The 14673-nt window shown below is 34.5% G+C and overlaps 1 protein-coding gene across 1 annotated transcript in view; it reads right to left on the reverse strand.

Annotated features, from left to right (window-relative positions):
* Positions 1–2180: 2180 nt before the first annotated feature.
* The window catches only part of TNFRSF19 (TNF receptor superfamily member 19), a 57808-nt gene continuing 45315 nt past the window's right edge, over positions 2181–14673 (reverse strand). Inside the window, exons 6-9 of the mRNA XM_009290243.2 lie at positions 6993–7157; positions 5586–5711; positions 4703–4805; positions 2181–2574 (exon numbers count right to left, since the gene is read on the reverse strand). Of these exons, the coding sequence (XP_009288518.1) occupies positions 2181–2574; positions 4703–4805; positions 5586–5711; positions 6993–7157 (788 nt within the window). The remainder of the gene's footprint in view (positions 2575–4702; positions 4806–5585; positions 5712–6992; positions 7158–14673) is intronic.

Genomic DNA, 14673 nt, shown 5'->3' on the forward strand with positions numbered 1-14673 from the left:
GTAATGCATCCACATGTACTAAAAAGACCATCCCTCCCTCAAAATATTTCAAAAAGACAAGAAAGATGAAGGGCAAATGGAAAAAATGGGGTAGACTGAGATGAAATAGTTTTCTTGGAGTTGTACAGCTGGTCAGAGTTCAGCCTGAAAATACCTCTCAGGTAAGCCTGGTCCTGGTCCTGTCCCTCAAATGCTACTTAAATTTCTCCACCAAAGATGCATATATAATGATGCACTGTAGAGTCCAAATATGGAGAAATCGTACAAAGTCAACCAGTAAAGTCTATTAAAGAAAAAAAATGAAGAAAAACCTAACCGTCCCAAACCATCTTGCTTATCCAGAATTATACACAAATCCCAGTAGTAATACATGATAGTACAAAACCATCAAAGACGACAGGATTTTGAAATGTCAGAAAAAATGTCTACATACACATAGGAATCAGTAAGAAAATTAACAGTTTATATACCGTATCAAGTATGGTGAAATGTAAGGGGTTTTTTTATAGTGATATTTTGAAATTCTGTGGTTCCTTTCATCTAAAAAAAACTCTAAATAATATTAATCACAGACCTCTGAAGTTGATACATGGTTTAGTGGGAAAAAACCCACAAACTTTTGATTTTTTTAGATCTTGTTAATATTCCCTTAAAATATTCCCTTAGAACATCGAGAAAGCATTCAAGTTCCATTGATAACCGCTGAAAAACTGGGGACTAGCAGCGTCGAGATTTGCAGTCATAGCCATGTCACTGTCCATATTAATCACAGACCTCTGAAGTTGATACATGGTTTAGTGGGAAAAAACCCACAAACTTTTGATTTTTTTAGATCTTGTTAATATTCCCTTAAAATATTCCCTTAGAACATCGAGAAAGCATTCAAGTTCCATTGATAACCGCTGAAAAACTGGGGACTAGCAGCGTCGAGATTTGCAGTCATAGCCATGTCACTGTCCCTTCCTATATGTACCTAGAGAATACGACTACCACCTAATGATATTTGGCATATACTAAAATGAAACTATGACAATTGCTATCTGACACATGGGCAGTTAGTGCCAGACATTGTTACAGACAAAACTATATGTTGTAAATAATATATTGAGAAAAATATGTGCGACCTAGATAAGGTTAATATTTTCAGTGACAGCAGTAGATTTTCAGGGTGATATACGAGTTCCACCGAAGAGAATGGCAAAAAAATCCTGGACTTAGCAGTCTGTTTACCTCCCTTTCCTCCTCTTGAAAACGTCACCTAAAGAATTAAGGCTTGATTTACAAAGAATTAACTATTGCACTTACATGTTTTCAGAATATGCGTATTTTTTTGTTAAATACTAATTACTTTCTACTTCTTAAGAACAATATGAAAGTGGCATGCAAACCAAATGAAAGAGGATCAAAGGAAGGCAGTTTTATTTCTGCAGATGACCCATAATTTTCATAATTACAGATAGCATAATTTTCTTAATTAAGTTTGGTGGATTATTAATATTAGTGGCAACTGCTTCTGTTCCTGCCTCTGTGTACATGCACAGGAGACTATTTCAGCTTTCCAGCCACAGCCTGCATAACCCTTGAGTAACAACACCAGTACACATGCCATAATTTGGGATCCTTTCACAGATTAGCTACTTGTTGCTCCAAGTTATTTCCAATAGTAGAAAATGCCATTTTAAAAATACAAAGCACAGCTAATATTCAAAAAGATATAATGTTGAAGCCGTAGCAGAGTGACTTTTTATGACGATTACATTGTTATGCATTGTTTACAATGAACAAAGACAAGTCCTCAGTTCTTCCCTCATAAACAAGGACTAGCCTCATATAATATTTGGTCATAAGGCTATTAAACTGATTTTTTTTCCCCTGAAATTTAATGAAAGAAAAAAACCCAACTGATAAAAGCTGACTGGTGTACAGACTTCCCCCTGTATTCTGGTTCATATTATCTCAACATTACAGTTTGAGTAATTACACCTTTCAAATTCAGTCAATGATTTAAAAATGTGAAACTGTTGGATCTCTTGTAGAGTTTTAATTTATTTCAGCAATAGCTAGGTGTAACCTATGGAGAAACATTACCCTACAACTTTTTACAATTCTATTTTTATCGAGCTCTACGTGCCTTGAGTACTCATTCTCACTCCTTTGTAGTTATGTTTTTTACCTCTTTATCAGTCTGTAGAGTCATTTGCTGTTCCATTACGCTTTGTCTTTGGCTGGGTTTCAGCAGCTGCTGAGTTCTGAAGTGATGAAACTTCTATGCATGTTCTATGTTTGGAGATTTCAAAGGACTTTGCAACATTTCCATCAAGAGACTTAGCTGAAATAAGTACTTCACTTAGTTCCTGGTTATTATCCAACTCAACAGTGGCTGCATTTTCAGTTTCAGGGCTGCAGGATTTTGCAGATCCTCCAGCCAGTTCTGAATATGATTCACAGAAAGAAATGCTGTCACAACAAGATGAGTTTTGCATAAGAGGCCAAGCATCTGAAATGTCTCCACAGGTAGAGTGAGAAAGAGAACCAAGGAAGGTAGGAATCATTTCTCCAACAGAATCAGAAGCTCTGCAAAAGGATAAAAGACACATGGTTTCAAAAGCATTCCAGAAAATATTATCAGTATTGTAATTATTGTCATTAGTAATTATAGGTATTTCAAGAAGATTTAACAGGGTTATATTAAGTTAATACTCTAGAGGCATCCTGTACAAATTATTTTGAAAAGTTTGTTCCTTGTCTGGAAATGAAGAAAGCTCTGGAGAACACTACTAAAGGTAAAGAGGATGCCTAGAGCCCTTCATACTGTGAATCCAGGGTTCTAGAAAACATGAACTACAGTTTGGGTTGTTTATAGTCTAAAGAACAGAAATATGATAAAAAATACTATAGTAGTGTTCAGCTACAAAGACTGTTGCAAAGAGGAAGGAATTTATTTGTTCTCAATGCATGGGGGGTGTGTGTTAAGATATAACAGGCTTAAATTGCAGGAAGAAAGATGTTTGGGAAGATTGTGGAATCTCCAACAATAGGGTTTTTTTTCCAAAAAACACAGGCTAGACAAATATCTAATGGAAGTAAAAGAAGTAAAGTGGGTTCAGACTGGGAGAAGGGAATAGACAACAAGACTGCTTGAAACTCTTTCTATCTGCGTGAATTCATATTGAACATACATTCACGTTAGGTTTTTCAGTTTGTTCTGTATAGCCTTCAAAATGAGAAAAGAAAAGTTTTTCTCCTATTCTCTTTCATGAGGAAAGGACATAATACTAAAGAAGGGCAAAGATTTTTAATTCTCACAAGGATTATTTTTATTTTACGGAAAATGGAAGAAAGTGGAAGTAAAAACTCAGTATTATCTATCTCAAGTATATTTAAAGTGCATGATGATACTGACATGTCTGAGTGCACTATACATGCCTATCTCTGTTGAAAGCCCAGTAATGTTTTTTACTATAGTATACCAAAATAAGTAGTAACAAAACCAAAAAGTTATACTAATACTTTTTATTTCCAAAAACTGTCTACAGATTTATAAAACTGTAAAGGCTATATTAAGTCTGATATACAGTAATAATTTGTGTGACAAAACTCATCCCACATTAACATTGCCTATAACAGATTTTAAGTAGCCTTACTCATTTCCAGAACATGATGCTTTAATAGCTTTGATATACACACAAAGCATTTTCATAGATGAGGCCAAAAGTCAGGACATTGCACCACAATTGAAGGAAATACATTATTTTGGCAAAGGAAATCGGAGCAAACTCCATTTCTACTGGAAGGAACCACGGGATCTTTGATGTCCACATAGCATGGGTGTAACATTTATTTTTAAAGCCTTAACCAAAAGATCCCTCACAAAGTACACAACTCTCAATTTGTCAGTCATGGTGGTATAAAAGGATGACTCAGGCTTGCTGGCATTTAAACAAATTGTTATAGAAAATTTAGGTATTTTGTATCTTGTACTTAGGTCACTAAGTCACCTTGCATAAACAATACCTATGAAGAAGCTGCCTTTACATTTTTAGTTACATTTGGCCATAAGAACAAAACAGCTGGAGACCAATTCAAACCTTATATGGAAAACTATTCTAGCTAGAAGAAATAAATACATCCTGTGTTAAAAGCTGTAACCAGGAAACTCTGAATGACACTATAAATTTTATAAATTTAGCTCATGGCACTGCTGTAGAAATAACTACTCTACTACTGTATTTATATTCAGCTGATCAGGAGAAAATAATGGTTACAATCTGGTAGAAATTAAAAAATACTAGGTATTTCAAATCTCATAGTCATTAAGACCTTCTAAAAAATGAAAATCTTCATGACACTTCTAAACTGTACCTTAATCCCCCCAGATTCACAGGTTTATGCAGCACCATAGCAGAAGAGGGAGTCACCAAAGCCTCTCAGGTACCACAGAGTAAGAGGATGACTATCTGCTTGTGAGAGAACTAAGTCACTTCTTCTTCAGAGAAACTGATATATCAAGTCAGCATTTATTAAGTAATACTTAAAATCGATTTTTCACCATACGTCTGTTTTTGCACAAAATGGGAGGATATGGCTATAGTTCATCAAAATCCCTTATTCCACTCCAAACATCTATTGTGTCTGTATAAATATTAATTTGACTGCATAGAAAATATTTAATGTTTAATAGACACTTATAAAACGAAGTTACCTTTCATTAAGCGTAGTCTGTGAGTGGAAAGCACAACTGTGACTGCAGTGCTCCATGCTACAGGTTTCATCACAGCACAGTGATGGAATCAAGTGAACTGGTCCTAAGGAATGAAAATTGATTTAATAATGTTAAAAGTGTTAAAGCTCTGTATAAACTTAGTCTCTGTACTCTTTGAAACCTGAGTATTAGTCTGCCAGTTACATTATAATATATGGATTGAGGAAAGAGATTTCTTATTGCAAAACATGGGTTCTTTAATTTATGACTTTAAAATCGAATTACGTATAAAAGCCAAGCCCTTCCTCCAGGAGTAATATAGATGCCAGTCATGAGTATCTACTTTTTAAATTAATTTGGTTTTCAATCACATACATGTGAGAGGAAGTACCACATTCTGAGTTAACGTATTAGGATGATATTTAAGCCTGTGCTCTTGTGTTAAATTATGTTATTTGTTAACATCATAAATGCATCTGTTCTGATATGACTTCACAAAATCTCAATGATTTGAATTGTTCAGGTTGTTAATGTCCTTTAGCGTTCATATCACGGTCTTAGATACCGTCTGGTAAATCCTTTACGCTAATTTAAGTCTCCAAGTCAGATGCAGTGCTATTTTTATCAGAAAGAAATGAGAGAGACATTTAAAGCTTTTTTTTTTTTTTTTTAAGTGAAGGGTCATTGGAATGAAAACAGGAAAAAAACCATAACAAAATAGCTACTTAGAAATTCTAGCTGCTTATTAAGAAATTAGCCTAGGACAAAGGGTAGTTTGACAATGTTAGCTCTGTAAAGTTAAATGTCACAATTCATGTGTTAGATAAATGTTAGACAAATGTTCATCATGCCATAAAGTCACCTTTTAGTAGACCTAACATACCACATGTCTGTGATGTGCTTCTCTGGCACTGGCAACATGTTCTGTGGTCATATTCATTTAGCCGTGGTCTATCAAAACATGACAATTCAGAGCCATTGTAGTGAATGTCTTGTGATCTCAGAGACCTTTAGGACAAAATTAATAAAAATATATATTAGTAAATGATACCCTTTTTCCTGTTCAGAGCCTCCTATCTTCATAGAATGTTTAAATGTAATAATATACAGTATTTCCATACATTTACCAACTGAAAGAGCCACAATGATCATGTGGTTTAATATAACGCAAACCACAGATTTTGCAACAAACCCTAGAACTGCTGGTTCAACTACAGCCTCTTCTAGGAAGACATCTGCTCTTATTTTGATGATTTGAGAGTGTATCTTATTCACTGTTACATTTTCTCAGTGTTTAACAATTCTCAGTGATTCCCACCTGAAATTTTCCATGTTCAGCTTTCAGCCACTGTGATTTTGTTTATGTTATCTTAAAGAACTTTATATTAACAGCAGACTTCCTTTAATCTGTATAATTGTAGGCCAACGCAAACGAGTTACTAAACTCACTAACTGAAGTTTGAATTCACTATGTCTGAATTTCTCAAAACTTACATTGTAAAGCATCTTCTATGTTAGGAACAATTCTTACAATGCCTCTCTCAACCTTTTTACTTTTACTTGTGCTGTAAGTAGTGATAACATAAATTCTTCCTAGATATTATTCTCGTTTGACATCCAGGGTTTATTAGATGCTATAAACATTTTTTAATGAAAGTTTTTTAAAATGATAAATGGGAACTAGAGTGCTTTTGATGTTTCTCTTTCTTAATTTAAATTAAGGGGCAAAAAAATGTTTATTATTAACAAACTGAATTACATTGATGAGCTGTTATGGATTTTTTTTTTTTAAATTTACAAATCTAACTGGCTTGGGCATTTAATTCATCTTGAATATGCCCATAAAACCAAACTGTTAATGACAAATCTGCTATCTACACTGGCCACATTCATTATCTTGATGAGCTAATCTGTGTTTCACAATAGCATGTGATGCACAGATCCTCCAAGCTGGCATTTCCACATTGGCATTGCAACTCTATAATGACGTCCCAGCTTGGATCCCAAATGGTCCAAATATATCTGTGCAGCATCTGTCAGAGTATGGCACAGAATTAATGCAATTGGACTATTTCTGGACATTTGCACAGTATTTTCTCAGTAGAAGCTGGAACATCCACACTGAGCTGGCAAACTTGTATGGAGTCTTGGGGTTCTGCTAGCTTGTTCATCTTAATGCTAAACTTGCTTGAATGCTGTAGACATTTTGTTTATTTACTTACAGAGAGATCTGCCAAACTAATACCAGTATACGAATATTACAAAGAAACAGTAATAATTGGAAACTCACAGCTTGGTTTCTTCTCCATAAACTGCCTCTTACAATAGATAACACAAAGAATAAGAAGAGCTAAGAGCACTGTCGCAAGTGCACTGCATATAACAGCTGCTAGAGCAGTGTCTCGAGGACTGGAAGCAGTTGAAGGGATCTTCACAAGATTTACTTTAGTGGTACCTGAAATACAATTAAATAATAATTAAGGCGAACTGTAAACATTTCAGGAATATAGTTATGTAAATGAAAGTCTGGGAAATAGAAGAAGTTTGTAGCACAGAAAAAAAAGGACGTTAGTTGCACATATAAATAGACACGATTATCAGCAACCACATTACAAAAAAAATCTTTAAAAAAATATATTGCAAAATGAGTGATAATGAGTGGAGATGCACACAAACACATTCTGACTGTCCATGAAAATGGAATCAGATCTTCACCATGAAAACAAAGACCTCTCAATTTTTAATATCAGATTATTTTAATATGGAGAACTTTTCCTAGTGTATAGTTGAGAAAGCTATCCACTAGAGGGAGTCACAAATACATGAACCTCCCTTCATATGGAAACTTTCTGAGAACTGAGACACCCACAGAAGTTCAAATGCCGTCAAAGGTATCATTTTGCTTAGTTACGTATGTCATGACACCATGGTTATTTCTAGGATCAAACCTATAATTTCAACTGTGCTAACTTTTTTTAATTCAGTGATAGTTTTTTAATACAGATAATACCTCTAGTAAAAATTCAACAGATATTAGTAAAGACTTAAGCAATGTTTCTAGCTTTGACAAACATTGTTACTTTTAGGTAGAAAGTGAAAAAGATTTTTGAAGTATCAAAACTTTAACTACAACTATTGAAACTATCTTAAATTATGAATGGTCTTTTAAAATTAAATTATTTTTTAACAACATATGAATTTTGATAGCTCATCTATTTCAATCTACTTTGAAGTCCACATAAATTCAATAATATTTTATGAGAAAAAGGAACAAAACATTGAGTATTTCTCTGACAGCAAATTTTTAAAAAACCACAAACCATATTTTATTAACTTATAAAAATAAGTTAAATGTGCCTATTTACCACAGAAAATATTTGGTTAAAACCTAAAGAAAATAATTTCCTAAGAAATGGTCCATGCAGTCATAAGTTTAAATTGGGAGATAAATGTCTGCCAGAGTATATTAAAATCACTAAGCAAATTGTACATACATACAATTGTTTGATAACTGCAATATAATAATAGCAGGAGAGAACTTACTTGCTAGCTTAGTTCGTGCAATCAATGGAATTGCATTACTCAGGAGTAATATTCTGAAATAATTATGGTATTTCCTCTACACACATTAAACATGGGCACCAAAGTGTTTACAATACCATATTGCTTTGTTATAATGGCCAGATTGCCAAAAAGCTAGGTATTTTGAAAATCAACTTCATTCCATTCAATTCTAAGTCTTCAAACCACTTAACACCAAAGAAAATATTAACTTTCAGAAAATAAAGAATCCAAAATTTAAAAAAAGACACCCAACATATTAAATAAAAACAGTTTCTGAGGATTACAGTAACATGTAGTTGCTGGTAAGTGGGGGAATACAAAAAAGTGGAGAGGTCAGATCACAGCTATTATTCAGAAGAAAGAATGTTTAGTTGTTAATTTCCTGATTTCAGTGTGAAGAGAAGCATGTGTTACTGCATTTACATCTACTCGAATATTTCTATTTACCTTTGATTTGTATAATTATGTTCCACTGTCACATCAAAAGTGTGAAAAGCAAATTTATAGCAGATCTTTTTTATATCCTTTTAACTTGCCAAATTGGACAGAGTGGAGCTACTGGAGAGAGTCCAACGAAGGGCCACAAAAATGATTGAGGAACTGGAGCCTCTCTCCTATGATGAAAGGCTGAGAAAGCTAGGACTGCTCAGTCTAGAGAAGAGAAGGCTCAGGGGAATCTCATCAATGTGTATAAATCCTTGAAGGGAGGGTGCGAAGAGGACAGAGCCAGGCTCTTTTCAGTGGACCAGAGACAATGGGCACAAACTGAAACACAGGAGGTTCCCTCTCAACATCAGGAAACACTTTTTTAACTGTGAGGGTGACCAAGCACTGGCTCAGATTGACCAGAGTGGTTGTGGAGTCTCACTCCTTGGAGGTGCTCAGAAGCCATCTGGACATGGTCCTAGGTAACCAGCTCTAGGTGACCCTGCTTGAGCAGAGGGGTTGAACCAGATGATCTCCATCAGTCCCTTCCTACCTCAACCATTCTGTGATTCTGAGGTATTAAAATACAGCAGATCTCAAAACTCAAGTCAATAAAGAGGCTGAAGTCTCCTACATGAACTAGAAATACATTTTGAAACTTTGTCCTTGTACGGAAATGTTATCATTTTCATTATCACAGCAGATGGTCTATCTATTATTTGTGTTCCAGATAACAGAATAAAATTCCAATTCAGGGTCTCAGGTACTTTTCCTCTTAAATAATTATTACCTGTCCTTCTCTTTATGTTCTTCTATAATTCCTATTACTTACAGAGTTAAGTTCTATGACCTCTTTTCCAGATTTTCATTGTTATTTAAAAGAAAAAGCAACCAATGTCATAATCTTTTTGTCATAACTTGAACGCTCTTGGCAGGAGCATTGCAATCTTCCACAGAGAAAACTTTTCACTCAGTTTCTAGGATTCTTGCAGCTGTAGTTTTAAGTTTATAGTTTTAACAGACTGCAGAAATTTCTGCATGGTATGTGAAGTTTCAGGACATAATTCTGTGAGAAGCAGTAAAACTATATAAAAAAAACCCCTGTCTATACAGCAACGTGTGCTGGCTTTGGCATGAAAATCAAGGACTGCACTTTGATATCAGGTTTTCAATTTTAGTCAACTGCCTGGTCTAGGCTGTCAAATGACAGCCTGGACAAGTATTTAAAAACAAAACAATAAAAAACTGATCAGAACGTCTTCAAGTATTTTTCATATCAATATACCTACTTGTATCAATGTACCCACCTAAAAGCACTAAACAGTTCTTAGAAATTAGGCCTTCATAATTAGTAGAAAAAAGAATTGTTAATTTTGAAAGCAAAAATAGAACAAGAGCACTGGAGGTGGAGCTGCTATATTTTTGTCTCTCTTCACTTGCTCACAAAATATATCTATTTGCAAGTATAATTACATATTACATGTTCTGGGAAATTATAAATGATATATATTTCTTTAGTGCCCATCAGCAATATCTAAACTGGAAATACAGAGATTTTATTTTAAAGAGGGATTGCAAAAGTTTAAATTTATTTTAACCATCTAGTTATTTAAGATTTATTTTATTTGGTTGATTTTTTTTTTTTTTTTAAACTTAAGAAAGCAATTTTCTATTCCTGAGAATGCCTACCACTCATCTTCACCTTCAAAGAACTTTTTGGAATAGCTACTGTGAGCAGTCCATTGTAGTGTAGCTCTAATTATAATGATAGTGATCTTCCCTGCAGAGACCAACATTTCAGAAGTGGATTGCTATTGTAGAAGTGGCCCGTTGGGCATTGCTGAACTCTGCTTTCAGTGTTACTCAGATATGTACACATTTTCATAAACTCTCTCTTTCTTTTTAGGTTCACAGACTTAATGGTCCCATTTCAGTAAAGCAAGGAGGTGCATTTTAAACTTTAAACTTGTACTTACATCTATTAAATGATTACATGATTAAATTTAAATATGTAATTAAACACTTTGCGAACTGGACATGATACATTAAGAAAGGAGGGAGGAGGTGCACACTGTTTTGTGATTCTGGAAAGCACGTGCATATTATGCATCACAAAAATAAAACAAAAAATATATTTTATTTAAGAAATAGATTTCCTTTTCTAAGTCTTAGTTCCAACATATTCTGGAAATGTGCTAGCGCTAAAGAAGAATTACCCAAAATACCAAGCTGTTTCCTGCATATTTTTGAGCAGTAAGCCCAAATACACATTCTTCCCTTAATTAAGCAATAGTACATCGTAATGTCAGTATATGCAAAGGTGTGGTTCTTAAAAGCAAGTAAAATTTCTGTTAATCCAAGAAGGTTAAATAGCAGTAACTCGGCTAATACGGAACATATGAATCCCAGCTGTATCACTATAACTTCTGCCAATAAACAGAATAGTTGAATTTTCAGCCTATTATACCAAATAACCAGAGACAGGACAAAATGTAAAAAGACTTCCTTTATCACTTATTTCATGTTTATTTTCTCAGATTTTTTTTTCAGAACCATGATTAGTTACAGTCACTACTGGAATCAGAATGCCTAGAAGAAAGCTTTTTGTGGTAGATTAACCATGCGAAAACAGAACTTGCAACATTTTACATTTCTTCCACGGATATAATAAATAATTATATAATAATAATATAATAATTAACAAAGTTGAGGAGGATAAGATGTGGAATGTTTGGGGTTCCTTTCTTACCATGTCAAGTCAATGCTAACCCAAAGAGGGTTTACTCCATAAAACATAGCTAATCAAAACTCCACTTAGATAGCGATAACACGGTAACATTGTACAGAGTGCCATCTTTTACAATCAGGATTTAAAATAAGATACAAAAGTAAATTGTTGTTAATTCCTGGAATACCGGTATTTCTGGTCAAGAGAGGGGAAAGGAGCATTTGCCTATTATAAAAAGTGTTTGCCCACTACCTTTATGCTGATTGGCCCAATTCAGTGGTATCAACCTTAATTTGACAAGAATTAAGGGCTCAGACATACCCTCAAGTTACAATAATTTAACAAGTTACTGCCTGTCAGCCGAACTGTAGTGGCTATCTGTATGTGTGCTCTTGATCCATGGAAAATGCAAGGCAATGTAACTTATCTTGAAACTCCTTCATTCTGAAAAAAGTTTAAAAGATGTTTATGTTCATTTAAAAGTAAAAAGGCAATACCTCTACCTAGTACCCAACAAGCAAAAGAATGTAGTAAGTATAAACATGTGTGCATATATAATTCAGATACTACATGTATTATATATGTGTATATATAGAATGCATGTGTAATATATACTACTGAGCATTAACATCAATGGAAAATAAGTTGTCCTGAGTATATTTCTGAGTCTTTACAAAGCAGCAGATTGCCTCCCTTCTTCTGATCTTTCAAGTAGGAGGTAAGAAACTTTATTAAACATTACTGTTGGAGACTGTGGTAAACACTGGAGAGAGAGAGAGAGTCTCCCAACATCTGTAAAAGGACAGCCATTTGCGTGCATGGCCTACACCCAAAAGTTCATCATGTCAAACCACATTTTTCAAATGTACTCCAAGTGCTGACTTTAAAGCCTTTAGTTTTCAAGTTAGTGCCCTACAACTTTTTTGTTTTATTTTGCTGGTTTTGTTATTTTTTTAATAAACGTACCAAAAAGCCCTAGGGGAGAAAATTACTATTCAAGTATTTATCCATTGTTTGGAAATCCTGAGAAATGTGGTTATAAATTAAAATCTTTGGAATTTGATTTATTCGTTTCCAAAACCATTTCTCTTGCACTGCGTATTTTCACAAACTCCAACTGCTGACAGCCTTTTATGTTTAAAATGGTAGAACAATTACACTGTGTATGTGAATTTAAAATATATATGAACTCCACAGTACAGGATACATACCACTATGTCTGTAAGGCATAGTCAACCTCTGCAACATGTTTTTCTTTTAGTTATTAAGAGATGTTAATTCTTGGTACTACCATGGTCATCTAAATTGAACTGATATATGGGCACAAAAGTAACATTGTTTCACACACAAAACTTTCACGTTTGAGAACTGTCTAACCATTTAAAAATACTACCACATGAGAATAAAGCCTCAAATCACTGGTACCCTCAAATAACCTGAAAAAAACCTGAGAGTAAGCAAAAAAACAGAGGAAGAGGGATAAAATCTGTGTCACTGCTGAACTACATATTCTCCCCCCTGCAACATAACATAACTGGTTATCAATGTGGAAAGACAGTATGTCTCTCGTCCATAAATCGGAAATACTTAGCATGATCTGGTGGCACAAAGTATATATTGCTGTTAACATGACTGTGGTGTTGCCAGCAATTACCTTTCTTACTTTTGCTTCTAGCAGCTTACTTTTCACCTCTGACAGTTGAGGGTGTCTAATATCTATTTTGCAGAAAATGCAATTTCTTTCTCGGGTGTTTTCATGTGTTATATCAGTATCACATAAAGTTTGTGTCAGAACACATGAGATTGCTAGGTACAGCAGAAAACCTATTTCCCTACTTCACTTCTAACTTGTACTTTTAACCAAATTCTTTTCCAGACATGTTTTAGGAACAAGAACGCAGTATTTTAGGATATTCTCTTGTTCAAATCCAACTATGGAATGCATCCATCCCACCCAGGCTACGATTTTCAACAGAAGATGAAAGTAGAAAGTATCTGTTTTGTATTCTGTATGTGCAGTCCCATTTCATCTTTAGGACTACCCACTTATAGAATAAACAAAAAAACTGGTACAGTATTTGAGTCAATTAAGTCTGTTTATGAGTTACTGCTTGTGTACACACTTTATCACTCTCAGTTCCAAAATGCTTATACAAGGCATTACCCACACAAGCAGAAGAAGAGTTTGTATTGCCTAAATGCACACCATTTTCAAGTGGGTAACTACTGCCACTACCTGTTTTCTAACAGAGTAGAGGTAGACGGGTAACTACTGCCACTACCTGTTTTCTAAAAGAGGAGAGGAAGACCACATACTCTTTAGAATCTAATTAGATATTCACTAGTTAAATGACAATGGCATGTATGTAAATATAAGAATAAGCATGTCTGAAGGTTGTTTCTTTAGCCAACAGAGAGTAACTCACTTTCATTAATCAAAAGTGTAATTGAACACTGTGAATTCCATGCACACTGGTTACAGATCTGTTCTAAAAGGTTCAAACAAGATCCCATAGTTGCTGTGTGATGAGCTTGTAGATTGGTGCATGGATTGGTTTTCAGTATGGATTGAAACATGACAGTGTGGAAAGCTCCATCCTGTAACCATGACCAGATAGGCAGGACTGAGGGCTGGTAGGGTAGCTATGACACTTTATGCCCTCACCTGGGCAGGGAACATAAACATACATGCTCTTCCAGCTACGCACTGCTAGCACACTGTATGTATTTGAAGTGCAATTGCCACATACACCCACAGTCACTGAAATTAATACAGTACTATATATATATTTGTATAAATCCCAGTAAAGCAAGAAGTAAATTGTAAGTCAGTCATAAAAGAGTTTTTGTCTCCCTCTGATTCAATGAGAAATAATTTCTAACACTTCACTTTCTCACCCAATTACTTCCCTCTTTGTCCTGGTTGAGCTGTGGTAAAAGCCAGGGAGTAGAGCAAAAGCTTGCATGACGACTGCAAGCCTGTATCCTAAATTTGTTAGCACAAACTTTGATAAACATCACTAATAGTCTATGCAGTATATTTTCAAGAGCTATGGTTTTTTTCTTGCTTTAAAAATGTTTTGTGAACATTGAAGATATTAACAGTACTCAGCTATGTCACTTCTGTCTCCTGACTGGATACCTGTTTTGTCTTCAGAATCACAGGGTATATTGTGATAATTTTCAGTCACAAAGTTTTTATAGCTTTAGACAATAGGGATTGTATATTCAAAGAAAAAATTGATATAAATGA

Source organism: Aptenodytes forsteri, unplaced genomic scaffold (genome assembly GCF_000699145.1).
Source record: "Aptenodytes forsteri isolate BGI_AS27 unplaced genomic scaffold, ASM69914v1 Scaffold155, whole genome shotgun sequence".
Taxonomy (NCBI): Eukaryota; Metazoa; Chordata; class Aves; order Sphenisciformes; family Spheniscidae; genus Aptenodytes; species Aptenodytes forsteri.